The following is a 26748-nucleotide window of genomic DNA, read 5'->3' on the forward strand; positions in this document are numbered from 1 at the left end:
AGCAAAAGCTGCTTTATGTTTCTGCCTGATTTACTTAATGCCTCTACCAAATAGTCTTAATGATTTTCTCTGGAACCGATACAGGAAGCAAGGAGTAGTGTTTTTTAATACTAATATATGCAGCTTCAGAAGAAATCTCAAGTAATTTTAAAGTATGACAACATCTTGCTAACAAATATTACTGTCCATGCATAAAAATCAAATGCAGAAAAAATATGCTAGGCTATTTAGAGGAATAGAAATGAAATAGAAAAATGAAACTTATCCATTTAAAGTGAGATTATGCATTATACATGTGGAGTGCTAAAAGAGACCTAAAAATCATTTGCTCCAACTTACTTTATAGATGAGGAAGCTGTGAACAATAGAGGTAAAATGGCTCCCTTAAGGCCCCAAAGTTAGGTAATGGCTGTGCTAGGACTAGAACTGTGGTCTTCTACTTGCCAGTTGGCTTGTTATACCGCTCCAGGGTATGTCTACCTGCATACACATGCTTCTGCATAAACTTTTCTAAGCATCCAACCCTGCGGTCCAGCAGTTCTACTCCTGGACATGTACCCAATATCTAGATGGGAGCTTATGTCCACCAGAAGACACATACTAGATTATTCACAGCAGCATAGTTCTTACTAGCCACCGTCTATTGCAAGGAAGGAAGGCAGGAAAGGAGGAAAGAAAACCCACATGTTAATCAGCAGTAGAACGGATAGATAAATTATAGTATATTTACACAATGGAATATTACACAGCAATTTAAAAGAGAGAACTGCTGACTCATGGAGCAATATGGATAAATCTCAAAAAGCATATTGTTGAGCAAAAGTAGCTAGACATAAGAAATTATGGAAAGTACTGTGTTACTTTTATGCCTGTTTGTAAGCTCCTTGAGGGCAGAGACCATTTCTCTGCATTTGTAGATCTTTAGCACCAAGCACATTATTCAGCACATAATTGGTGCTCAGAGTCCAGTCATAGTGGCTCACGCCTGTAATCCCAGCACTTTGAGAGGTTGAGACGGGAGGATCGCTTGAGCCCAGAAGTTCGACACCAGCTAGACATCATAATGAGACCTCATCGCTATTAAAATTAGCTGGGTGTGGTGTTACATACCTATAGTCCCAGCTACTCAGGAGGTTGAGACAAGAGGATCGCTTGAGCCCAGGAGTTCAAGGCTGCACTGAGCAATGAATGTGCCACTGTACTTCAGCCAGGGCAACAGAGTGAGACCTTTCCCCCCAATCCCCCCACCAAATAGATGCTCAGTGTGTATTTATTTTAATGGAGAATATATGATATGAAGAAAGACACAAAGGAAGCACCCAGTATTGTTCTGTTGAGAAAGCAGCAGGAAATATCGGGAACAATATTTTAATCCTCAGATGTTTATACCAGAGCACAGCATATGGAAACCTGAAATACTAACACAACGTTGACTTTATAACTGACACTTGGCCAGCCAAGTATGACCATGACGAGATTATAGTAATTTTTCAGAACCTTTCAAAGCAGGTACCGCTAATGGAGCCTATTGTTTGACCCCAGAATTAATCTAAACATATGAAATAGATGTGATAGTTTCCTCTATTCATATTTTTGGCCTCAATGAGAAGAAAGTCTTCTTAACTCCCTCCCCTACTTCTTACTCACTGGTACAGGAGTGCTGAGTTGATCAGTCAGATTCCAGCACACTGATTAGGTTTGTGCCTTCAAAGATTTGTTTCTAGGTGTCTAAATAAACGTCTGGTTGAAGAAGACATTCTCTGGCTCCTTTTTCTCCAGCATTGCCAGGTGCGCTGGCCTTTCATTTCATGAGGGTATTGTGTTTGGATGGAGGAGATGAAGTAGCTTTTCAATCTGCTTTGTTTCCAGGCTCCTTACACCCAGCCTGTGCAGGAAAGAGGACCCTACCCGTCCATGGTTCATTGCAGTTTATTAGAGCTCTACAGTGAGGTTCGGGCCACCCCCACCATAGTATAAAACTTTACTTTGCTTCATTTGGGCTTTTTATTCTCAAGGTGGGATAGCTAGACCAATAAGGGATTTGTAAATTCTGGATCTCCTGGCCAGTTGCTATGAAAATGCTTTTAATAGGGCCACCCTTTACTGGCACCTCATTTTCATCCCTGAACACACACCACAAGAAGTCTTTATGATCCTTTCTCCCACCATTGGTGCTTCAGGCATTGACAGGTGTTATTCTGGCATTACTGCCTGTTGTTTCCGAAAGATTATCGTGGAGAAACTTCTTAAAGTCTGAAGAAGAGATATGGTCATGTTTGATAAAGATTTATCTTACTAATTATAGATTAGACAAGCCACCTGAATTTGAGTCCCCAAGGAGGCTTAGGAACAAATTGTCAGTCAATTTGCAATCATCTATAGAAGCAGTGACTGCTGATCTCCAACTAACACAGCTTTGTGAGGAACCAGTTTTTCCAAAGCAAGTTCATTTCATAAAATATTGACTGACAGGGTTTCCATTCTTGTAGTAGGGTGGCCTTATCAACAGAATGAGAAGACATAGCCTGAAAATTTAGATGGGACAAATAGGACATGATGTTATTTTATATAAAGACATTTGTGAAGTGCCCAATGTGTAATGCCGAGATGAAAAAAATCACTGGTTTCCTTAATATTATATTTAAGTTACCTTTTAAAAGTTTATTATTGTGCATCTCAATTTTTTTTTGAGAGATTAAGCTATGTTTCCCATTACTGTACTATCTAGGTAAGTTATATGCTGCTTATTGTCCTTGAAGCTTTCCGGAAGTGTTTTATTTTGCCCTAGGGAAAACAAAAGGCTTGTGTTCTTTCCTTTCTTGCTGATAATATCAGTGGAGTGCACAGATTTTGACCCCTGGTACTCTTAATTTACACTGGGGCTTTTCAGATAGATGAAGTTAGCTTGCCAACAGGACTTGAATTTCATGTCTTACCCTGTTATGGTTTAAAGTGTGTGCACATAGGATGATAGCTGATACAATGATGTAGCAAAAAACATGTTAAGAATTTCTGCGAGATTTTTGTGATGTTCTCCCAGAATACAGAAAGAAAGGCAGGAGGTGAATATACATGGAAGTACATGAGTTCATTTGGAATGGTTTTATTCTTTGTCTTCTTGCTCATTTTTACCAAACCCAAAAGTTGCCCCTTCGTTGTTCAGTTGTGCTTTGAGCAAATACTCAACCATTATTATGCAACAGGGTGTTCAGTCAGACAAATACACCTCTTTGATTGCTCTTCTGAAAATTTCACAGTGAGCTGAAATAAATTTTCATTTGTTATTGGCAAGTTTTAAAATCAGACATTATGGAAATTCTTAATAAAATTGTCTTTTACTCTTTCAGTCTTGCAGTGGAATTGTTTATTCTTGATTTAATATCTACCTGTGATATAGATACGATGAAGTCCCAATATTGAGAGAAAAGATACCTCACATGGGAAAAACAAACACTGTATAGGCAAACTTTAAAGTAGTGACTTTAAATTTTGGGTGAAATCATGTTGAAAATAAACCTCAGGGAATTCTTGGGAATTGTTTAACTTATTGGGTTGGTTTGTTGGTTGCTTTTGCAGTTTAACTCGGCTGCTAAGCAGCTGATAGAATGGGATAAGCCTCCTGTGCCAGGAGTTGATGCTGGAGAATGTTCCTCGGCAGCAGCCCAGAGCAGCACTGCCCCAAAGCACTCCGACACCAAGAAGAACACCAAAAAGCGGCACTCCTTCACTTCCCTCACTATGGCCAACAAGTCCTCCCAGGCATCCCAGAACCGCCACTCCATGGAGATCAGCCCCCCTGTCCTCATCAGCTCCAGCAACCCCACTGCTGCTGCACGGATCAGCGAGCTGTCTGGCCTCTCCTGCAGTGCCCCTTCTCAGGTAAATCCTCAAACAAGGGTTATATAAAAAGAGCTCACCCACAAAAGGATCAACTCACAAACATGTTTGTTCACTAGCTGACAAACATTACTTATTTTGAACTTCTGAAGATAGTAGCTTTTTTGGGAAGCAAAACCTGTCTTCATTTTGTAGGTGGAAAAATGGAGAAGGCAAAGCTAACTTGAGTGTATCAACCCAGAACTAACTACTCCGTCATTTTCAAAGGGAAGATCAGAACTTACAAGATGAGTTAAATAATACTTACCAGTTTCACCAAGCAAGCACTCAGCCTTAGAGAACTTTCTCACAGTACTTTTTTGGGAGATCTTGCCAACTAAAACTTCATCTCCACCCAGATTTAAGATGCCATGGTCCAAACTTGTAACATTTGTAGTTACTTGTATCTATGTAACTTAACTTAATATTTAGGCTTCCCAGAATTATAGAGAAAAAAGAGCAAGGACAGAAAGAAGCATTTAATTTAAATTAGAAATCGACCTCACATTTTTTAAGCTCATTAGTTCATTACGACTTTGGACTGGTATGTAAAAAAATAGCCATGCATTATTCTTAGGTTTATAAGAATACACGGGATGACGGGGCATTCATTAATTCATTTGGCAAACATTTATTGAGCACTTTACTATTGGACCCTTCTAGGCACTGTGTATACCATGGTATATAAAATATAGCAATTTGCTGTGTTAGGCTTTAATTCTGCACTACAAAAAGGGCCTAATTATAACCCTGCCCAAGCCACAGGGCTGCTGTCATTATCCACTTAGGTGATGGCTGTATTTTCCTCAACTTAAAGGTCAGAGAACCTAGTTCAAAGCTGCCTGTCACAAGCAGAAGAAATTTCTTTCAAGTCTCATGTTTCATCTTGAAAATTCATGCAGATTTTACATTCTACTCCACCATAAAGCTATGGTGTGTTTTTTTTTTTTTTTCTTTAAACATTAAAATGAAATTATGTCCCCTTAAAGAAAAAGAAAGAAATACACAGTTCTGGTCCTTAAAAAGTTTACATTCTAGTAAGTGCCTGTTTTGGACCACAGAATGAAAATGTCAAATACAGTTTTTGATATCCCTTGCCATTTTTTTCTCAGCCTCATGCTTGTTTGTTTTTAATAGAGATGGGGTCTCACTGTGTTGCCCAGGCTGGTAACAAACTCTTGGCCTCAAGTGAACATCCTACCCGGGCCTCCCAACGTGCTGGGATTACAAGTATGAGCCACAGCCTCAGCCTCATTTATTTGACCCTGCTCCTTTAGATTTATACTGTGTGTTTCAAGTTAAATGCATTCACTTTCTGAATGGGATGGTGGGATTGTTGTTTTGTGGCGTTTTTAGGTGGTAGGGCCATGAAACTTTTACTGAGAAATAAAGACAGGCACAACTAGAACATGAGTGCGGTGAAGGCAAGGGTCTTTGTTTTATACACTGATTATATTCTAAATGGCAGACATACAGAAAGCACTCAACATGTATTTGTTGGATGAATGAGTCACTTGAAAAATGGGCAGAGAGGGGAACCATGTCGTTTTACATGTAACTAATCATACCCGTGTGAGAAATAGACATGGAGCATAGATCAGAGTAGGAAGGGCAAAGTGAGGTTAATCCGGAAAGGTTCAGAACTAAAGGTTTTTGAGTAAGGTTCTGAAGGAGGGAGCTAGTGAAGATGGCCACTCACTAAAAGAAAATTGAATCATTTTGATTCTGTGCTTTTTATCTTGGGACCTAGCAACATTTGCACAATGATGTTGTCTTGAAATAAAAGACAAGCTTCTGCTAAGAATAGTGACAGCTCAGAATGGGACTAGCTTTAAAAGAGTGGACAATAATCTTTTGGCATTAGAGAAAATGAAAAGAGAAAAGAAGATAGACTGAGCATGTTCATCTTTTGCAGAGAGCTCAGCATTCAGGTGTGAACATGCCTGACGGTACCACACCACAGCTGGGAGTGAAGACTATAAAAGTAGAGCTATTTTTGTTTTGGTTCAAGTAGCTTAGGAAACAAGGCTCTTTCTGTGTTCCGTTGGAAGTTTCCCCTTCAACCATTCCACCCCTCCTTCCGTATTCCAGTTGGGTCTGTTTTCAGTGGCAGAGTGTTGCCTCAGGGAGAAGTTATTTCTAGAAGAGGCTGGGAGGTGTTTGAAGTGCTGCCTGGTTTCTCCAGCCATGGTTTATAGAAAACACTACTTATCTAGGGCATTGTGTACATTGGAGGGAACCCCAGTCCCCAATAGAGCATTGAGCATGTGTAGCATTTGTGACGTGCAAAAACTCTTCCAATCATGGAGATCAGTGCATATGGGGAAATGGCTCATGTAAGACCGTTTAAAACAGGACTCTTGTTTTCCCCTGCCCAGCGAAGGGCCTGGCTGTAGATTTCCCTGAGGCCCATTGCTGAGTCTGTCCCCTGCTATTGACCTGATTGCTGTCTTCCTTTTCCTTATACATGTTAACCTTTGCCTGCAATTTCCTTTCCTTTACTTTTTTTTTTTTTTTTTTTTTTGAGATGGAGTCTCACTCTGTCACCAAGGCTAGAGTGCAGTGGCACTATGTCTGCTCACTGCAACCTCCATCTCCTGGATTCAAGCAATTCTTCTGCCTCAGCCTCCCGAGTAGCTGGGACTACAGGCACCACCACCACACCCGGCTAGTTTTTATATTTTTAGTAGAGATGGGGTTTCGCCATGTTAGCCAGGCTGGTCTTGAACTCCTGACTTAAGGTGATCCACCTACCTCAGCCTCCCAAAGTGCTAGGATTACCGGCGTGAGCCACCACGCACGGCCTCTTTTTTTTTCTTTATTTGAGATGGAGTTTTGCTGTTGTCACCCAGGCTGGAGTACAATGGCACAATCTTGGCTCACTGCAACCTTTGCCTCCCAGGTTCAAGCAATTCTCCTGCCTCGGCCTCCCGAGTAGCTGAGATTAAAGGTGTGCGCCACCACACTTGGCTAGTTTTTGTAATTTTTTATTATAGTTAGGATTAAGTTTGGTTGGATATATTAGAAAATTGAAAGTAAGGGGCTTAAAAATGTTAGTATTCATTTTTATCTCATCCCAGTGAGATCTAGATACAGGCATTTGGGTGCTGGTGTGATAGCACCACAGAGTTATTAGGGACCTCGTCACCTTCCAGCTCATGTCTACACCATGTGAGTGGGTCCTTATGCCTTTGTTTCTATATGGCAATTAGAGATGTCACTGTCACGTCCAGATTGCTGGCAGCAGAAAGGTGAAAGGGACAAGAAGGGAGCCAAAGGCTTGCTTGCTATTATATTTAGTGACTTGAGTGATGGCTGAACTTTCAAATACATAAATTGGAAGCTTATTTATAGGCAGTGCTTTCCAGGTGGGTTGCCAGATCAGATGGATGTTTGTGAGTGTCCGTGACTGAGATGTGTAAAAGCACATGATGGTGCAAGCAGCCAAGATGTTTTGTCTCCTCCTCTGATCACACTTAGCATATTTTTTGGCCTCCAGAGGAGTGATTCATAATATTCAGTGTTTCTATGGCATCTTTGTGTTCAGTGGCCTCAGGGAAAGCAAGAAGCCCTCACCCCAAACTCCTTTTTGCGTACCCCAACTCTTCCCTCCTTTACTTAGCCTTTCTTGTAGAGGAGACAACTAAGTTTTGCAGTTCCATGAGGAAAGGGTAAGCCCAGCAGAAACTCAGGTTGTCCCTATTCAGGGCATGTATTCTAGACATGCTCACCCTTCACTGGTTTACTTCTACTTCTTGTCCTTCTGCGTTTAGTCATTCTTTGGTGACTTTGTCTCTTCCTTTACTGCAGTGCTAGGAAAGCCCTCTATTGAAGGAGTACTTGCAGGATTCTGCATGTCAGTGCTTCCCCAAAGTGCCTGTGATGGCAGAGACCTTAGGTTACCTCTGGTCCAGCTGCTCACAGGGGTCTAGAGACATGAAGGGATTTATCCCAAAACCATAAGGTCATTAACAGCTAATTATTCTGTCTCCCACTCTGGGCTTGTAGAGAAACATCAATCAATAATGATATATTTCTCAGATATGATAGGGTATATGTATTTTGGTAAGTTTTTTTTCTGCCCCAAGGGGTTCCTTGATAATAATGTCTGTTACCAGTGGAGGGTGTCCATGTACTTGGCGTTTGGAACAAAGAATTGGACAAAACACACAAAACAAGGAAAGAATGAGGCAACAAAAGCAGAGATTTGTTAAAAATGAAAGTACACGCCAGTGTGGGAGCAGCCCGAGCAGCTGCTCAAGGGCCCTGGATACAGAAGCTTCTCAGGCCCAAATACTCCCTAGAGGTTTCCCATTGGCCACTTGGTATTCACCACATGTAAATGAAGTGGTGGCCCACAATCAGTAGTTGGGGAAAGCAACCAATCAGAGGCTAAAGTGAAGTTAACAGAGTTGCATTTCTATCCAAATGGAGACTTGGCCCGCAATCAGTGGTTGAGGACAGCAACCAATCAGAGGCTGAAGTGAAGTTACAAGGTTACACTCCTATGCAAATGGCTGATTGGTTACAAAAAGCAACCAGTCAGAGGTACTTTCAATTTCCCATCCACAGTTCAGAAAAGGTTTGCAAAGTAGCGTTTGATCCATTTGTTACTTAGGCATGGAAAGTTAGGGTTTTCTTTTCAGTTTAGTTATGGGAAGTCAGCGTGAAGCAGCCTTAGGTTCCCTGCCGTCACACCCTATTCTCTTGCCTCATGTCCACTTTGAAGTGAGCTTCATTGTATCTTAGAAGAAAGGTGACCTCTTATGTGTGGTGCCAATTTGCAAATGTCCTTGGAGTGTGTATACAGAGTTATTGGATACAATAGCAAAAGGTCATTTGGCTTTATCCTAGAAGGGAAAACCAGTGTGCTTCCCATTAGAAATAGGTTGGAGATAGACTTTGGTTCACAGGAAAAATAGAAAATGAGAGTTTGGAGTTCAAGACCATCCTGCTCAACATAGTGAGACCCTGTCTACACAAAAAATAAGGAGAAGAAGGAAAGAAGGAAACTGAGGGTTTGGGGAGAAAGTCTTATTAGTGCCACCTCCTGGATCTACTTAGTTTCAAACTTTAGGTTCTATCAATGTATAGACTAATAGACACAGATGAATTTTAAAAGATTGCAGAGTCATGTATAGCATAGATTTATTTGTGAAAATAAATTACATGCCGTGATACTGATTATCCCTGGCTTTGTAGGGCCTACACCCATGGGAAACTGAAAGTTCCCATTAGGTCCTTTGGGAACTAATCTCAGAGCTTTTGTTTGTCCTGATAATCTTTTTCTTAATGTATGGGAACTGAGAAAACTGTGTTTGGGATTACATTTTTATTATAAAACCTAGCATTTTGGGTGGGTTATTGTTTCCTTAGGGAAGCAAGTACCAGCCAATCACATTGCCTCTATTCACACTGGAGGGAAAAAACTCTCCCATTTGTGCGGGAACCCATCCCCCTACTTCTGTAGCTTCTAGAAACACCACTGCATTCTGCAGTTGGACCTGCTATGCAACCTGAGTGAAATTGATCGAGTGACTTAACACAGGCAATGAAATGACCTAAATAACTCAATTTCTTTCTAGTAAATTAATCTTGGGTTGTATCATGGATAAGACACCTTTGAAAACAACTAATTTGGCTTGACATTGTTCCTTTAAAGATTTTATAAGTGATTACCCGCTCTAAGCATGTCTGGGCAGCTGCATTTTAATTATGCATCCTCACCAAAAGGTAGAAGTCATGAAAAGTGATCCTGAAAATAGCAAAATACCTGAAGAATTGCACGTAGATTTAACGTATCGATAGACAGGTGAGTGTTCAGCCACTCCTCACTTTAACAGGCTCTTCAGGGAAATTGTTAGGAGGCTGGCTGAGCATCAGGCTGACCATTGGAAGGCCAGTTTGATTCATGGTGGCATAAAAACTGAGGCAATGTGTTATCGTGAAAGCCAACGGCAGTTGAATTCTGTAGGTAAGACACGGTTGTGACCAGTATTTATCACATCACTCCCCAGCATCTAGTGAAATGCCTGGTTCAGATTAGGTAACTGGTAAATTTGGGTTGAGCAAACTAAAAGGGATTCTACCTTCCCCATATAACAGAAAGTACAGATTTTTCTTTTTAACTGTGACTTGCCTTTCTAAGGTTTAGCCAGTATATTCTGTTGTATCAAACATAGTCTTCTTTTTAATAAACTTTTCTTTTCTTGGCAGGTTCATATAAGTACCACCGGGTTAATTGTGACCCCACCCCCAAGCAGCCCAGTGACAACTGGCCCCTCGTTTACTTTCCCATCAGATGTTCCCTACCAAGCTGCCCTTGGAGTGAGTATAGTTTCTCCCATTTTTGTTTCTCTTTTAGGTATTTAGTGATGTTAATCTGGCACACTCCACCTCCTAACACCTGCAGTGTATGTTCCTACTTGTTAGGTGAGGTGGGTCTCTATCTTTCATCTGTTATCTCTGTTAATCTTAACAAAACATTAGAAAGTCCCTTGCCTGCATCCTGCAAAATTTTTAACAAGGAGGATCAGTAGCCTGAACCTGTTAGAAGAACCCAAAAATATATTTAATTTTCATTAAAGTTCAACCTCATTTTCTAAAGCTTAACCTTTATTTCTTTTGAGTTTCTAGATCCTGCTTATTTCTTATAAAGACATATTTATGGAAATACTAAGGAAACAGGTCCTGAAGGTGAATGGTTTATTTTGAGTCACATGACAGATCGATACCAAATCTCTACATTAAGGATTCATTCTTTAATTTCTTGTCTTGTAGCCACATTGTCTGTAGCTGTGGCTACCTAAAGGCACCTGCAGTCTTGGAAGCCTCCCTTAGATTACGTTGATTTCCCTTCTGAAAACATAACCTCCTACAGATAGAGTCTAAACGGCTAATTGCTTAAAAACATCCAAATGGGAAAATAATAGGGAGAATTAGGGTAGCCAGGATATACAGATACAAAGAAGAGGGTCACTCTGGAAAGAAAATTAAAAGGAAAACAAGAGGCAAATGCAGCCTTCAGTAGTAGAGAAAGACTGTTGTTTAAGACCTTGTTTCCTAAAATTGTTAAGCAAGGAACTAGCAGTCGTGAGACATCTCTCATCTAAGCCACAACTTTGGCTTATATTTTCTATTTGCTCCAGTGTTGAGTTGAATTATGATAGGAAAGGTCATTAAATTAGATTGCCCTAGTACGTAGACCATTGCATCACCCTGCCTGCCGACAGTCATAAGTTGTGCTGTTGCAGAGAACACCATTGGTGTGTCCTGATGATGGGGGTACAGGCCTGCGGTGAAACAGCCAGGGTTTGAAGCCCAGCTCCGCCATTTATTTGTTACATGACCATGAAAAAGGTGCTCTGCCTCTTTAAGCCTCAGTATCCCTAGCTGTAAAATAAGTATCTACTTCACAGAGTTAGATCATCGAAAGGGATGACCATTACTGATCTCCTTTTTGGCCTCTGTTGAGGGCTGTGGCAAGTTGGGCCTGGTTCACTTTGTTACAATTTTCTTTGCTGTCTGTACCAGGAATAGGGAGGCTTCTAGGCAGCTGGTTTGTTTTTAGGTTGTGGATTTTATACATGTTGTAAAGATTTTATTTCCCTCTGCTAGAGTGCTTAGAGCCAGATTTGTAGCCCCTCCAGCAAGGACTCCACAACATAATTAGTCAAAATGTTGGCTCCGGCTAGTTTTATTGTTCTCATTTTCCATTTGCCTTGTTTTTCCTATTTCTTATTTATTTTGTCTTGATACATCTATAAATAATTGAAAACTGATTTAGAAACAAGGTGGGATATAAATAAATGTAGAGTTATTACCTAGCTTGACTTAGGCTTTTGAGAACTTTTTGGATTTAAGCATGTTCTTGTATTTAAATGGAAGTTAATAATGTTGTAGCTAGAGGTTAAAGGTGTTTTTTGTTTGTTTCTTTATTTTTGTTTTTACTGTTTCCTGAACAATTATAACTTTCTTGATAGTACAACTGCTTGGCAAAGGAGAAGATGCCTGGATTCATCTGGGGAGAAGATGAATTTCAGTTAACTTTTAGTGAAATGTGGTTTCCCTGAGATTCTATTAGCCCTGGATATTTGACCAGAGCCAAGTTTCTTAACCATCATGACCTCTCATCTCCAGGGTAGACTCTCTCCTCTCCTTTCCACTCACGGTCCATGTACACAGTGAGTTGATGTTTTCATTTCCAGGTGACTGCCTTGCATGGTAAAATTCTAACTTGATTTCTTAAGGGGGGAAAAAAAAAAAGACTTACTTTTCAGATAATAGAAAATTTAGTTATAGGTTAAGCGTCTCAAATCTGAAATCCAAAATGCTCCAAAATCTGAAACATTTTGAGCCAAACATGCAGCTCAAAGGAAGGGTTCATTGGAGCATTTCGGATTTCAGATTTTTGGATTTGGGATGCTTAACTGGTGAAGTAAATACTTTAAAATCTAAAAAAATTCAAAATCCAAATCACTTCTGGTCACAAGCATTTACATAAGGGATATTCAGCCTGGAGTGAGAAAAGACATAAGGCTGGCTGAATTTCAGCCCTTGTGGGCTGAAAATTATACAACGTAGTAAATGGCCAGTTGCTCTTAGCTGGAGACTCACTCTGGGGCAAATCAATCAGACAGGTCACAAGAGAGCATGGATGTACAAAAATTAATTTACATTGAACCATTTTATTTTAGGATTATATAAGAAAACCTTCATGTTAAGCAAGAGGAAGGTTGATTAAACAGTATGTCTACTGTGCCAATTTCGTTTAATGAAAAACTAATTATAAATAAACCTGTCTGTCATCCCAGGAGATGGCTAGATCTCAGAGTCCCTGGAAGGTTGGCAGAAATGTTTTAGATTTAATATGTCAGGTTTAAGTGGAAAATCTCAGTAGCATGTGCCCTCTCCATCTTATATTAATTGTGTCAAGCATTCTATTTAAAATTTGAAATGGTTCCGAAGACTGTGAGTACTATCACAGCAATGGCACACAGCTTGGTGGAAAAGAAGGCAGGCTTTTCTTGGTGTAGATTTATAGGTAATAAATGCCACAGTAGAATAAAAAATGAAAATTATTTCTAATGCTTTTTTTCATGAATTGAAATTTTTAAATCTTTTATGAAGAATAGTTATAAACATTGTCCCATACATTTCACACATGTAACAGTTAAAATTTTAAATATCCAACATTATGAGCAATACTAGTATTACGTGTATCTGATTCAGACATCAAACTATTAATAGTAGTTATTTTTTTAAAATTTCTTTGTAGGGGAGGAGGTTGAAGATCTTAGTCTCGTGTCTTCTGCATAATGGCAGAAGGACTTTTAAAACAAGTGTTGAATAATCCCCGATCCTCTAGACCAGCCAAGAGGTGTTTAGCTGCAGGGTATTATAAGGTAGTCAGGTTGATAAAGGTAAATGCCACTCATGGCCAATTTATAAACAGATTGCACTCCAGATTTTAAAATTTTAGTCTGGGTGTAAAGGCCCATGCCTATAATCCCAGCACTTTGGGAGCCTGAGGCAGGAGGATCACTTTAGGCCAGGAATTCAAGACCAGCATGGGCAACATAGAAAGACCCTGCGTCTACAAAACAAATTTTTTTTAACTAACTGGGCATGGTGGTGCATGCCTGTAGGCCCAGCTACTCGGGAGGCTGAGGCAGGAGGATTGCTTGAGCCCAGGAGGTCGAGGCTGCAGTGAACCACGATTGTGCCACTGCAAACCATGATTGTGCCACTGCACTCCAGCCAGGACTAGATGCTGTTCCTAAAAAAAAAAAAAAAAAAAAAATGAAAATAATAACAAATAATAAACAATTTATACACATACACATTTGTATGTGTGTATTTAAACAAAGTTGAATGATGTCAGATTCTCAGAATAGCCAATATGTAGCCATGGTGGAGGCTAAGCAGAACGCATTGGTGGTGGTGGATTCAGGGAATTGGAAGAAGTGGATGAGGCTGCCAACCCTGGTAGTTTGAAAGTTAGAAGTAGAGTCTTTGGAATTGGAAGGAGCTCTAAAAATCAGGATGAAGAGTAGGATATGGTCAGAACTTTGATAGCAGCAACAGGAAAGGATTCTAGCATCGAAGGAACTGAGACCTCTTATTCCATGTCATATTGTTCTAAGAAGGGGATAGAAGCACGTAATGTATTTTCATTAATGAAATGATCATTGAGGATCTGTTATCTTCTAGCTGCAAAGCTAGGTGCCACCAATACAAAGACGGGTGAGACAGTCCCTGACTTCACAATCTCATTAATCATAACAGTAGCTTCTATTTATTGAGCTTCTGCTGTGCTCCAGGGCACTGGGAAAGACAGTTTACATAAACTATTTCTAATTATTAACTCCATGTCTCAGGTTGGTGTAGTGAAACATAGAGACTTTACGGAATTTACAGTCACCTAACTGGTATAGATATCTCTCTTGTTTCTTGTAGATCAAATGTGAAACAATAAATTTTTAATTTATGCATATAGATGGTAATGCTGCTGTACTTGGTAACACCGTTTAACCAATTTCAACAGGCATCTTCACATGGTAGCTTGAACCATTCCCTCATCAACCAGTATTCATGCATCTGAGTTTAGTACACACAAGGACTATTTAGACATGTTGATATGTAGGGTTGAAATGAGCTGAATAGAAATCAAACGTTTAGAAAGAAATAATGATAGATTGGAGAATATTAATGATATTTGCCCACGGGACACAGAGAGGCTCAATCTATCTTGCCAGTCACTTTTCTACCCTGGGAGGTATGTGAGGGAGATGCACACATAAGGGACAATTAGAAAGGAAATGAACCCTTTATTTTCAATTGAACTTGTGTTCAAAGCTCCAATGCAAAGCACTTTACTGGTAAGCTGGCCTGTAGCCCTTGGCCCAAGCTTGAGACGTACTGGACCATTTCCCCACTCTTTAGCCAGATCCTAAGATCTAATCACTACCTGGGCGGGTTGCATGAAATGGCAAGCAGAGGGGAGAGTGCCAGAAGGGAGAGGGTTCACACCCATATACTTGAACTTTTCACTCACAGTGTTACTAGCAGTGTGGCCTGCCAGTGTTCTGAAATGCTGCCCACTCAGAGAGAAGACACTTCTTCTCTGGGTGCTCACTCTAGCAAAGGAAGGCAGTCGAGGACTGCCCCAAGAGGCTGAGCCAGCATTGGAATCTATGTTTTTTTGACCCCAAAGGCCATGCTCCTTCAGTGATGTCTCTTCTTTCAAGATTACTGGGTCAGGAGAAAAGAACCCAGACATGGCAAAATATGACCATTTCCCATTAGCACACCATTCTTAAGTCCTAGTTTTAGTGAGCAGAATATTGTTAACAAAATGTGAATTTTGCATCATTTTCTAGAAGGTCCATAGCTGTTTTTTATACTTGGCCTCTGGTGCCTGGGCTGGCCTGGACTACGAAATAATAAGCAGGACTCCAGGTCACCTCCGGGTGAATGAAAGGCTACGTATGGTTGTACTCTGTGGAAATTTCAGGTCTTGCAGGACAGCAAACCGCCTGAAGCACATTACACAGTGGATTACCTTTTGAACTTCCACATCACCAGATTATTTTGGTTTAGGTTGTTTATAAAGCAACCCACAAAATTTCCTAGTCTGTCACAGCTCTGGAGTCACCAGAACCCTATCATTTTACCAACCCCACAGGGGCAAGCAACATCTAGGAATCTGATTTTAATCAGAGTTTCTTGATCTTCATCTGTGTGCTCACATACACACAAATTTACACATGCAAACATGCATGCACTGGGAAAAGATCTGCCCAATTTTATTAAACCATTTATGTTTCAACCACAGAAAGTGAGAGAGAACTCTTTTCTCTCAGGCAGAACCTTTGGAATCTTTCAGGATATCCTCTTTGATGCCATATCTTAATGTCTAACTCTCACTCTTTGCAAAAGTAATGTGTGTGAAACATTTGCTTAGTGTATTTCATGACAAGAAGTGATTTTACATTTTATTACAAAGTTTTATTTATATTACAAAAGATGACATGTTTTTATCAGGTGCATAGATGATTTTTGTCTTTTTCTTTTTAGGTCAAATTAGTACAGCCTCTGTGTTAATAAAGTTAAGCTGTAATAGACAATTTTAATTTCTGTTTGAGCACATGCCGTTAGTTTTCTGCCTTTCCACAGCCACACTGTTTTGAGATTGAGCTTAGAAAGATTTAAATGGAAATCAGTGAAGTGGTAATTTTACAGTTTCTCCGTATATTACTCTATATACAGGGTAGACTGATTATCTCACTTGTCAAACTGCTGATACATTATTATCCATGAACTGTCCGGGTCACATGTGCTGTGACCAGGATTCTCTTCATCTCTGCTTTGTCACAGGATAAATGCTTGCCCTTCTCCTGGTTAAAGGTTTTGGAGGCTCTAAGCCTCAGTACATGCAAATTCCAGAGCTATAACAAATCTTAATGCCGCCATATTTTGAATTGAGAATGTGAGTCACATTTTCATGACGTTCCAACTTTTTAAACTAACCTTTGCCTTCTCCTGGTTTGCACTTTGTAAGTGGCTCTGCACCTCATTTGTTTCTGCACTAAATGTTTTGCAACCACTTTAGCTGCAGTGTGGGAAAAATCTTTGTTGAAAGTCGCTTTAGCAAAAAATTAAACATAATGTGTGGAATAGTTGTAACATATGTCTAGAAATTTGAAATTTTTTTCCACTCAGTTCATTATGTTTCTGAAACTATGTATATGTATATGAACAGCCAGATGTATTATAGTGAATGGTGATGAAATTAAAATTTTTATTCCAAAAAACAGAAATAAGATGACTGGTATAAGCTATATTTAGAAATCATTGGATCTTTATTTTGTTAATATGCTGATGTATAGAAGCCATTTACACTTAACTAGGTAAATTCTTTAGTCTTCTTAGTTCTCCTTTGATTTAGTTTTTACATCTAGTGGTTCAAACGTTTGGAGGGGACGAGGTAGGGGTTCAGGCAGTCTTTGTGTGCCTGTTTTCCCAGGAGTTTCAGTATACAGACCCTAAAGAATTATCTGGGTTTATAGATCAGAAGGTAACAATTGCTCCATTGATTTTCAAAAGGCATGGAATCCTGTAGGCAGAACCCCATTAGGCTGTGCCCATAAAGGAACCAACAGCTTTTCACTGGTGTACTTGTTGAAGGTTACCAGCCTTGATAGTACCAAATTTCAAAAGCTGGCAAAGTTAAGAAAAGAATAAGCAAAAGTAGCAACAATGGTCCAGTGACTGCGGCTTAACTATTGTTTGGGCTTTTTGTAGACCAAGCATCAAAGGAAATTTTCTTCTGAAGGAATGATTTGAGATATAGTGCAGCTGAATTGTGTGTTGTGTTTAAGTTTCAGATTACAGAAACAATCACAAATTAATTCCTAGCAAGCAGCGTGACATTATAGCTACCCCCCTCGAAAGGCATTTGGATCCTTGTCCAAGTTCATACTTTAAAATGCTATTAATCTTAAAATTACATGCAATTGTTCCATTTTGTTTTTCTTTCCCTCCTCCCAAGGGTGATTACTTACCTGTTTGCTGAAAAGGTTGCTATGGCTTTAAGATTTTAAAGGAGAACAAGAGATGAATTTGTAGAAGCAGACTTTCTATCAGTTAGCCTGATGATTCTGCCCTGTGTGGATTCCATTAAAGTCTTGTTCTGTGGATTTATGATTCTTTTTCTTTCCCACCTTCCATAGAAAGATGTAAATCAGTATTTTGTTCCCTTTTTTCCCTTTCTCTTTATGTTTTTCCTATACCAGACTTTGAATCCTCCTCTTCCACCACCCCCTCTCCTGGCTGCCACTGTCCTTGCCTCCACACCACCAGGCGCCGCCGCTGCTGCTGCTGCTGCTGGAATGGGACCAAGGCCCATGGCAGGATCCACTGACCAGATTGCACACTTACGGCCTCAGACTCGCCCCAGTGTGTAAGTGAGGGTGTCGTCTATTACTGCTTACGTGTTCATTTAAAACTAAGTCCAAACCTCAGAGGTCAAGAAGCACCTTTCTGACAGTGAGCTGATGACAGCGTTATGGCTCGCCAAGCGGTCTGTGTCCTGCAGACTTCTACCTGGTCATGCATGTGACTAGGGAACTGCTGAGAGAAAATGAGTCTGATACATGAGCTTGCCAGGTAGCTGTCCCACTAGTGAAGAAGGCCTTTCATAGTTTAGGGAAACACACTGTTTGCTTCTTTATAATATTAGATGTGTATGAAACTGCCTCTTTTGTACAACTCCTGTTTGAACTTTTTATCTTTATTTTCATTTCTTGCATAAGAATACTAATAACAGAAAGGTATTCTGCACAAATCATATCTAGGTCTAGTTGGAGTATGAATGTAAAAGGTTTAAGGCCTCAGCAATGAGTATCTAGAAAAGTTTATCCTCTGTTGAGAGTTTATTTAGGGCAGAATACAGCCAGGTCTTTGTGGATTCTGCATTGTGTAATTTTATACACCAACAGTTTAGAGCACTGGTAAGAACTGTAGGTTAATGTTGCCTGCATGGTTACCATGTGTTGGTGGGCACAGTCTCCTTGCATCTTGGGGTTGTCTTGTACGTCTTCTGATCTGGACTTTGTTTTCCCTTGATTTTTTCAAATTTAGTCTTTTTCCCTAGAACTGAGCATACAAAAGCAGGTGTAGCTCAAGCCTCTAGGTTCAGCTTGTGTGTAGAAGCCAGCATGTTGTGCTCCCAGTGGGGTTTCATACGGTATGTTCTCATTTGGGGCTACTTCTCAAGCCTAACAAGTGCCATTTGAAGAGCACAGTTTCCCCTGTGGGTGCATAATCTCTGGTAGCAAGTTAGGCACTCTTGGAAACTGCATTAATTCTTTCACACTATGCAAATACTATTTGGCGGGATAGTCACTTCCACACTGGGAGGAACAGGTGCTTAATCAGAAAGGCCTCTGCCTGCTTTTAAAATGTAGACAGCAAAACGTTTTTCAATGGAGAATTGTCAATGCTACTTATAGATTAAAGGATTATACTTTCAGTTTACATTTGTACAAAATGTTCAACATTTTGTACCAAGGAAGAGTTTTGAGCGTCTTGGGATTTGTCTGTTACTCAGCCTGAAATCAAATATTTTCTATTCTAGGTATGTTGCTATATATCCATACACTCCTCGGAAAGAGGATGAACTAGAGCTGAGAAAAGGGGAGATGTTTTTAGTGTTTGAGCGCTGCCAGGATGGCTGGTTCAAAGGGACATCCATGCATACCAGCAAGATAGGGGTTTTCCCTGGCAATTATGTGGCACCAGTCACAAGGTATGGTTTTGAATAAATTGTTTACTATGTTCTAAACAGAGAAGCTTTGTTCTTTTCCATGATTTTCAGCCTATCCAGATTCCTTTCCCATTATAATTGCCTGTTACATAGCCAAAGTTTTAAAAATCCATGTCTACATCTGCTAAAATCCCTTCTAACTCTAAAATTTTTAGCTTGCTTTTCACATGCATATATGTGAAATTACAGGTTTCTACCAGTAAATGTACCGGGTTTTAAGTTATTTGCTTTAATGTGAAAAGGTTCAACAGCACCATTTTCAGTATTTTTCTACTAGAAAAGGCGTAGTGTTGATACAAAGAAAAGCTATAGTGTTAATACTTAGGTGTTTATATAATGCGTACTGTATGCCAGGCAGGCAGCTTTATAAACGCGTTACGCTAATTCACCTTAATTCTTCGCTGCTGTTACATTGAGGCACAGAGATATCATACAGCTTGTCTGAGATCACATGGTGAAGAAGTGCTCAAACCTGAACCCTGGTGCTCTAGATTTCTATCTGTTTCATTAACTTGGTAATTACCTCTGAATTTTGACAATGAATTCTATCATATAGTCAGAAGTATAGCATAGACCCTTCTCAACTGAGGGCAGTTTTGCTCCCCAGGGAACATTTGACCATATCCAGAAATATTTTTGATTGTCATAACTGGAGGTTGGGGGTGCTACTGGCTTTAGTGGATAGAGGCTAAGAGTGAAACGTCCTATACATAGGACAGCCTCCCACAAAAAATAATCATAATCTGGCCTAAAATGTCACTGAGGTTGAGAAACCCTGTTACAGAGTAACAGAAGCTTTAGATATGCAAAAATTTATACATTTTAAGTAAAGATAGTTCAACTTTTGGTCACTCAGGGAAGAAGCCTTGGAAATAGAATTAAATGACCTGTAATGAAATCAACACTGGGGGAGCCCTAGTTTTTGACCACCGGACATTTAATATACAGTCCAGGTTTAACTGCATTAAATCATTCCTCAAACCCCCTGATTTTAAACAAATAGCTTGATGAACTGACATGTTTGTCAGCTGTTGGCCTTGATTTATAGGTTGGCCAGCAGCCTAATCAAATGAAAATCACTATTGTTGCAGATGGTGACAGAATGTTAACTTTAATTTGACTTGCAAATTTTTAATCAATATAAACATTGTTTTATGTGTATGTTAAAATCTACATTCAGAATCCATCCCATCCAGAAAATGGCAGATAGAACCTCCCTGGTGCAAAATAATGATAATAATAGATAAGAGAAATGCCGCAAATAACAAAAAAATAAAGTGAATGAAGGAAAACATTTTTATAAAATACTTTTTATTAAAAATTTTTGTCAAAAACCAGTTATTAGAAGTCTCTCTGCTTGTATAGCCGGGTGCAGTGGCTCACACCTGTAATCCCAGCACTTCTGGAGGCCAAGGTAGGCGGATCTCAAATTGAGGTAAGGAGTTGATCACTTGAGGCCTGACCAACAAGGTGAAACCCCATCTCTACTAAAAAAAACAAACAAACAAACAAAAAAAACAAATATTAGCGGGGAATGGTGGCCTGTGCCTTTAGACCCAGCTACTTTGGAGGTTGAGGCAGAAGAATCACTTGAACCTGGGAGGCAGAGGCTGCAGTGAACCGAGATCACGCCACTCAGTCCAGCCTGGGCAGCAGAGCAAGACTCCATCTCAAGGGGAAAAAAAAAAAAAGTCTCTCTGCTTGTTTAACTCTAGAGGAACATGTGCTTACAGTAAATTCTGTCATTCACGGTAAATAATAAGGATGTTCAAGTTAAGGAAGTGTTTTCTTAGTAGAAAGTTACTATATACAGAATTGTTATCATTTAAATGAATTTGGAATGTGAAAAAAATACATTACACAAAACCACACTGAGCTTAATTACATTCAGTGAGTAAATAGATGTTTAAAGTTGGCTATAACCCGGTACATGTGCAAATACAGGATGAATACAGAAGAGTTATGTCGCACTGGCCCTGCCTTCAAGGAACTTACCAAGTCAGCAGTATTTGATAAAGAATTTATTAAAAAATAAATACACCGGCCGGGTGCATTGGCTCACACCTGTAATCCCAGCACTTTGGGAGGGTGAGGTGGGCGGATCACCTGAGGTCTGGAATTCGAGACCAGCCTGGTCAACATAGTGAAACCCCACCTCTACTAAAAACAGAAGAAAGTAGCAGGGCATGGTGGCGCATGCCTGTACTCCTAGCTACTTGGGAGGCTTAGACAGGAGAATGACTTGAACCTGGGAGAGGGGTAAGGCGAGATCGTGCCACTCCGCTCCAGCCTGGGCAACAGAGTGAGACTCTGTCTCAAAAAATAGTAATAATAATAACATACCACATTTTGTAATCAAGGACCAAAGCATAAACAATTGTGGAGTTTAGAAACAGGATGAAAGAAGAAATCCACGTGAAACAATAGAATCATAAGATCTTAAACCTGAATCTGAGGCAAGGCTTCTTGAACTGACAGCGTTCGTGCTGGGTCTTGAAACATAAATGAGATTACGATATGTCAAGAGAAGACGGACATTCCACTAGTGTGTGTATATGTGTGCATGCATGTACACGGGCACATGTGTGATGTGGAGCTGGAGGCAAGTAGGAAGCCAGGAGACAGGAGCAAAGATGTGGAAATGGGGATATTGTCAGGGAGTGATCCTAGCTTGTTCTGTAGATGAAGTGGGAGAATCCAGGGCCTTGAAAGTCAGCGGAGATATTTGGTCTTGTTATGGAAAGCTGAACGCAGTAACTGTATATTCTTGAGCAGAGTATGACGTGTGGTTTCTGGTGATTCAGAATATATTTCAAGACCTTTCTGTGTCTCAGAGCCATCGTTACTTTGAATTTTCTATTCTTAAACTTTATAAAAATAATTCATTCATTTTTTAAAATGTTCTGTGTTTAAAGCTCTGAGTCATTTTTCTTGCGTTTAATTGTTCTTTCTCTCATTTTGCTGATGGATTGGACTTTCCATCTATGTTTCTGTCTTGGCAGGGCGGTGACAAATGCTTCCCAAGCTAAAGTCCCTATGTCTACAGCTGGCCAGACTAGTCGGGGGGTGACCATGGTCAGTCCTTCCACGGCAGGAGGGCCTGCCCAGAAGCTCCAGGGAAATGGTGTGGCTGGGAGTCCCAGTGTTGTCCCCACGGCTGTGGTATCGGCAGCTCACATCCAGACAAGTCCTCAGGCCAAGGTCTTGTTGCATATGACTGGGCAAATGACAGTCAACCAGGCCCGCAATGCTGTGAGGACAGGTAAGGAGGAACCCAGGACAGAACATACCAGGATAAAAGGCTTACCTGCCTAATAGTAGATCTTTTATAACAGATGTTGAGAAATGTAGATGTAATTAAAATAATGAACAACATTAGGCACAGTCTACTCAGTGGAACCTTGTATCTATTTATTTGGGCTAAGCGTGTCCTGCATATTACTTCAAACCTGATGGGTAAATCTAAAATCTGAAAGAAATTAGGCTGATCCTAAGAATGTCAATAGTACTTGAAATTTTGACCTCTATAGTTGAAATCTTATGACTTCAAATCTCACTGCTACCATTCATGTGACATTGTGTGATACTCTACTAACGGGTGTGCTGATTATTTCTGATTAACTTAAGCACAAGTCTACTTTGGACCCTATGGGATCTTAAACAGCTTTCGTAGTTCTGTAGCACTGAAAACCTTCCCAAGAGTCTCGGGTAACTAATGGGATGAGGGGTAAACTAAGGGTTTGTGAGCTCTATCAGAAAAACATAAAGAAGGAAAATGATTAATAAGAAAAGGGAATGAATAATAGGAAAAGGACTAGAGGGAGACATGGCTTGACACTGTAGAATGCCATCAAAAACTGGCTCAGTGTGGCTAACACTGTGGAGGGGCTGTCTCCTAAGTAAAAGAACTGAGCTTCCAGGCACTCAGTAGACTCAAGGACTGACCTGGAAGGACAATAGATAGTGTCTAGGAATCCAGCTAAGATTAAGTGCTTTTAGGCTACCATCCATCCCATCTTTATTGTAATAAATACAGTAGCAGCCTTTTATCATGGTCTGATGCAGTGAAATGACTCATGTTTTGGTGAGCAGCATCTATTAGATAGTTGAATTTTGCTATGTTCCCTCTTTCCATCTACTAGTTGCAGCGCACAACCAGGAGCGCCCCACGGCAGCAGTGACACCCATCCAGGTACAGAATGCCACCGGCCTTGGCCCTGCATCTGTGGGCCTGCCCCATCACTCGCTGGCCTCCCCACAACCTGCGCCTCCGATGCCAAGCTCAGCCACGCACACTGCTGCCATCAGTATCAGTCGAGCCAGTGCCCCTCTGGCCTGTGCAGCAGCTGCTCCGCTGACCTCCCAGAGCATCGCCAGTGCTTCTCTGGAGGCTGAGCCCAGTGGCCGGATAGTGACTGTTCTCCCTGGACTCCCCACATCTCCTGACAGTGCTTCATCAGCTTGTGGGAACAGTTCAGCAACCAAACCAGACAAGGATAGCAAAGTAAGACCTTACTTACTTACTGTTTCTCTGCTTTACTTACTTCCCAGTTTTTCTCCTTATGTTGTGTCTGTCATTTTTAGCTAATGAGAAGAGTCATTGTTCAACAAACCCTCAGGTGCTCCCCACGTGTGAGTCACTATGCCAGGTGCTAGGAGTAGAGTGGGGAAGAAACGCAGGCACCACCCCATCCTCTTATCTGGAGCTCATGTTTCTCTGTGTTTAAACACCCACTAGTTGCCACGCCCTGTGCTGCAGGTTAGAAGGACCACAGTGAATGACACTTAGTCACTCCTCCATGTGCAGCTTAGTCTTGTGGAGGAATTTCCTTTTCCCTTTAGTTACTCATTCTTTCATCATTTTGCCATCCTCAAGTCTTCCTGCTCAGTGAGTCTTGCTTGGTAAGAGTTCTGGTAAAAATATATATATGTGAGGGGGGATGAAACTGTTGATCAAAAGTGTTATTTATGGATTTATTTTATCTATAGCAGTGGTCCCCAACTTTTGGGCACCATGGACTAGTTTTGTTGAAGACTGTTTTTCCATGGACCCAGGGGTGGTGGCGGGGAAATGGTTTCAGAGTGATTCAAGCTCATTACATTAAGTGTGCACTTTATTTCTATTATTATTATACTGTACTATATAATGAAATACAACTCACCATAATGTAGAATTAGTGGGAGCCCTGAGTTTGTTTTCTTGCAACTATGTGGTCCCACCTGGGCGTGATGGTAGACGGTGACAGATCGTCAGGCATTAGATTCTCATAAGGAGTGTGCAGGCTACATCCCTTGCATGTGCAGTTCACAACAGGGTTCATGCTCCTGTGAGAATCTAATGCCCCTGCTGATCTGACAGGAGGCGGAGCTCAGGCAGTAATGCGAGTGATGGGGAGCAGCTGTAAATACAGACGAAGCCTCACTCGCTCGCCTGCCGCTCACCCCCTGCCGTGCAGCCTGGTCCCTAACAGGCCACAGGCTAGTACTGGTCCATGGCCCAGTACATCTGACCTTAAGCAGCATGGTTCCTTGAGAGGTAAGACTTGAAATATAAGGAAACATTATTTTCTAAATCCATAGGTTTTTTTTTTTTTTTAAATGTCTCATTTGGGGCTGAATTTTAAAGAAAATATAGATGAAAAGCTATATTGGAAAGGATAACCTACGGTTGGGTTTAGAGACCGGTGATTGGAGGTAAGAGAAATTGAGAGTGGTTAAATGTAAAAAGAAAAAGAAGAGATGGTAACAGATCTGGATAATTTTATTGTCATCATTACTTTTTCCTCAATATTTTACACATTTCCCCTGAAGCTCTATACCAGTTCTGGGAAGTTTGAGGGAGGGTGATCATAGACTTTTGGCCACCTGGTTAAGTGGTAATGTATGTCATTCTATTTAAATGGTTAAGGGAGCCTGTAAATAGTGGTTTATAAGGAAATAAACTTTATGGCGTACTAAAAAGTTAATATTTAATTGTTGGGTTAACATGAGAGTTTTTGAAAAAGATTGGTATCTGTTCAGTGTTTATAATTAACTACATTAAACTTGCACTCAAGCCAATATGTTCAACTTTGTTAATATACTTATAAATAATTATTTTTACGGTTTAGATTTTAAGGCTTGGGGACAATGTGTCTCAGAGCCCGTGCCACTGATAAGAACAGGGACTCTTCAGCTGGGCCCTTCCAATGTAGAATTCACTTAACCTCTGAGGCTTTAAAGGTCCTTGTGATAGACAGAATAGTGACTCCCCAAGGATATCCACCTCCTGATCCCTGGAACCTTTAAAGATGTTTCATTACATGGCCACAAGGACCTTGCAGGTGTTATTAAATTAAGAGCCCTTTGACGAGGGGGTTATCCTGAATTATCCAGGTAGGCCCAATGTAAACACAAGGATGTTCTTAAAAGGGAGGCAGGAAGCTCGGGGCCAGAGAAGGAGATGTAATGGTGAAGCAGAGGTAGGAATGATAGGAAAATGAGGCCACAGGCCAAGGAATACAGGAAGCCTCTAGAATCTGGAAAAAACAAGGGAACAGATTCTTCCCCAGCAGCTTCCAAAAGGAACCAGCCCTGCCAACACCTTGATTTTAGGACCGGATTTTTACCACAAAGTTTGAGTTAACCTGTTACAGCACCATCTAGTACAGGTCCTTACTGGTCATCCTGTGGAGCACCCTTCCCTGACAAACGGTCATGGCTGCTGCCTGGGTGCGTGCCCTATTGACCAAGCAGTGCCCTAGCCCAAGACTGCCCTGTGCCATCTTCAGTCAGCTGTAACTCAACTCAACCTTCCAACCATTGTTCTTTATTTTGAGGGCCCACATAGAAAATGCAGATCTCCTTTCTACACGGTGCCCTGAGGTATTTGCAGGTTTGTCCCCTTGTGTCTTTTCTCTAATGCTATACTCTTGAAGTTTTATTTACCTAGTCCTCATATCACAGATTTCAAGTTTTCCCTTATGAACTCTCCTACCTCATTTAATGTTCCAAATCCACTAAAGAGACTTCTGGTTGATATAAATTTAGGAATTCCATGATTCTTGTCACTTAATCATGAATCTTCATGACTAGAGTGTCTTTATATACATTTCTCCATCATATCTACAAGGATGTCCTGGGAGAAGTCAGCAGATGCCACATTGAGATTCACCTGCCTTTTACATCATCCTCCCATGCACAGAGTTCTCCCCATTGCCCCATCATTTCTGCAGTGACTTATTGTTAGCGGGTATCTCCTGGAAGAGTTTTATTTCCCTTTCTAAATGTTCATAAATCTTTTGTTTAATACTCTTTTAGAATTTCCCAGATGGTCTGCAAAGTGCTTTGTTGTCATGTGTTTGAAAATTGGGGCCGGGCGTGGTGGCTCACACCTGTAATCCCAGCCCTTTGGGAAGCCAAGGTCAGGAGTTTGAGACCAGGCTGGCCAACACAGTGAAACCCTGTCTCTACTAAAAATACAAAAATTAGCTGGGCCTGGTGGCACATGCCTGTAATCCCAGCTACTCAGGAGGCTGAGGCTGGAGAATCGCTTGAACCAGGGA

The 26748-nt window shown here is 40.7% G+C and overlaps 1 protein-coding gene across 3 annotated transcripts in view; it reads left to right on the plus strand.

The window, feature by feature from the left end:
• SH3RF1 (SH3 domain containing ring finger 1) overlaps positions 1 to 26748 on the plus strand; it is a 177612-nt gene that overhangs the window by 132053 nt on the left and 18811 nt on the right. For 2 of the 3 annotated variants that reach the window (XR_647518.4, XM_003899352.5), the window contains exons 5-10: positions 3577 to 3879; positions 10093 to 10203; positions 17673 to 17839; positions 19016 to 19186; positions 22207 to 22466; positions 23347 to 23708. Coding sequence is in view for 2 of the 3 variants with exons in the window: in XM_003899352.5 (XP_003899401.1) it covers positions 3577 to 3879; positions 10093 to 10203; positions 17673 to 17839; positions 19016 to 19186; positions 22207 to 22466; positions 23347 to 23708 (1374 nt within the window). In the remaining variant the exon portion in view is untranslated. The remainder of the gene's footprint in view (positions 1 to 3576; positions 3880 to 10092; positions 10204 to 17672; positions 17840 to 19015; positions 19187 to 22206; positions 22467 to 23346; positions 23709 to 26748) is intronic. The other variant, XM_009207843.4, reaches the window with a different exon arrangement.

This window comes from Papio anubis, chromosome 3, assembly GCF_008728515.1.
Source record: "Papio anubis isolate 15944 chromosome 3, Panubis1.0, whole genome shotgun sequence".
Classification (NCBI taxonomy): domain Eukaryota; kingdom Metazoa; phylum Chordata; class Mammalia; order Primates; family Cercopithecidae; genus Papio; species Papio anubis.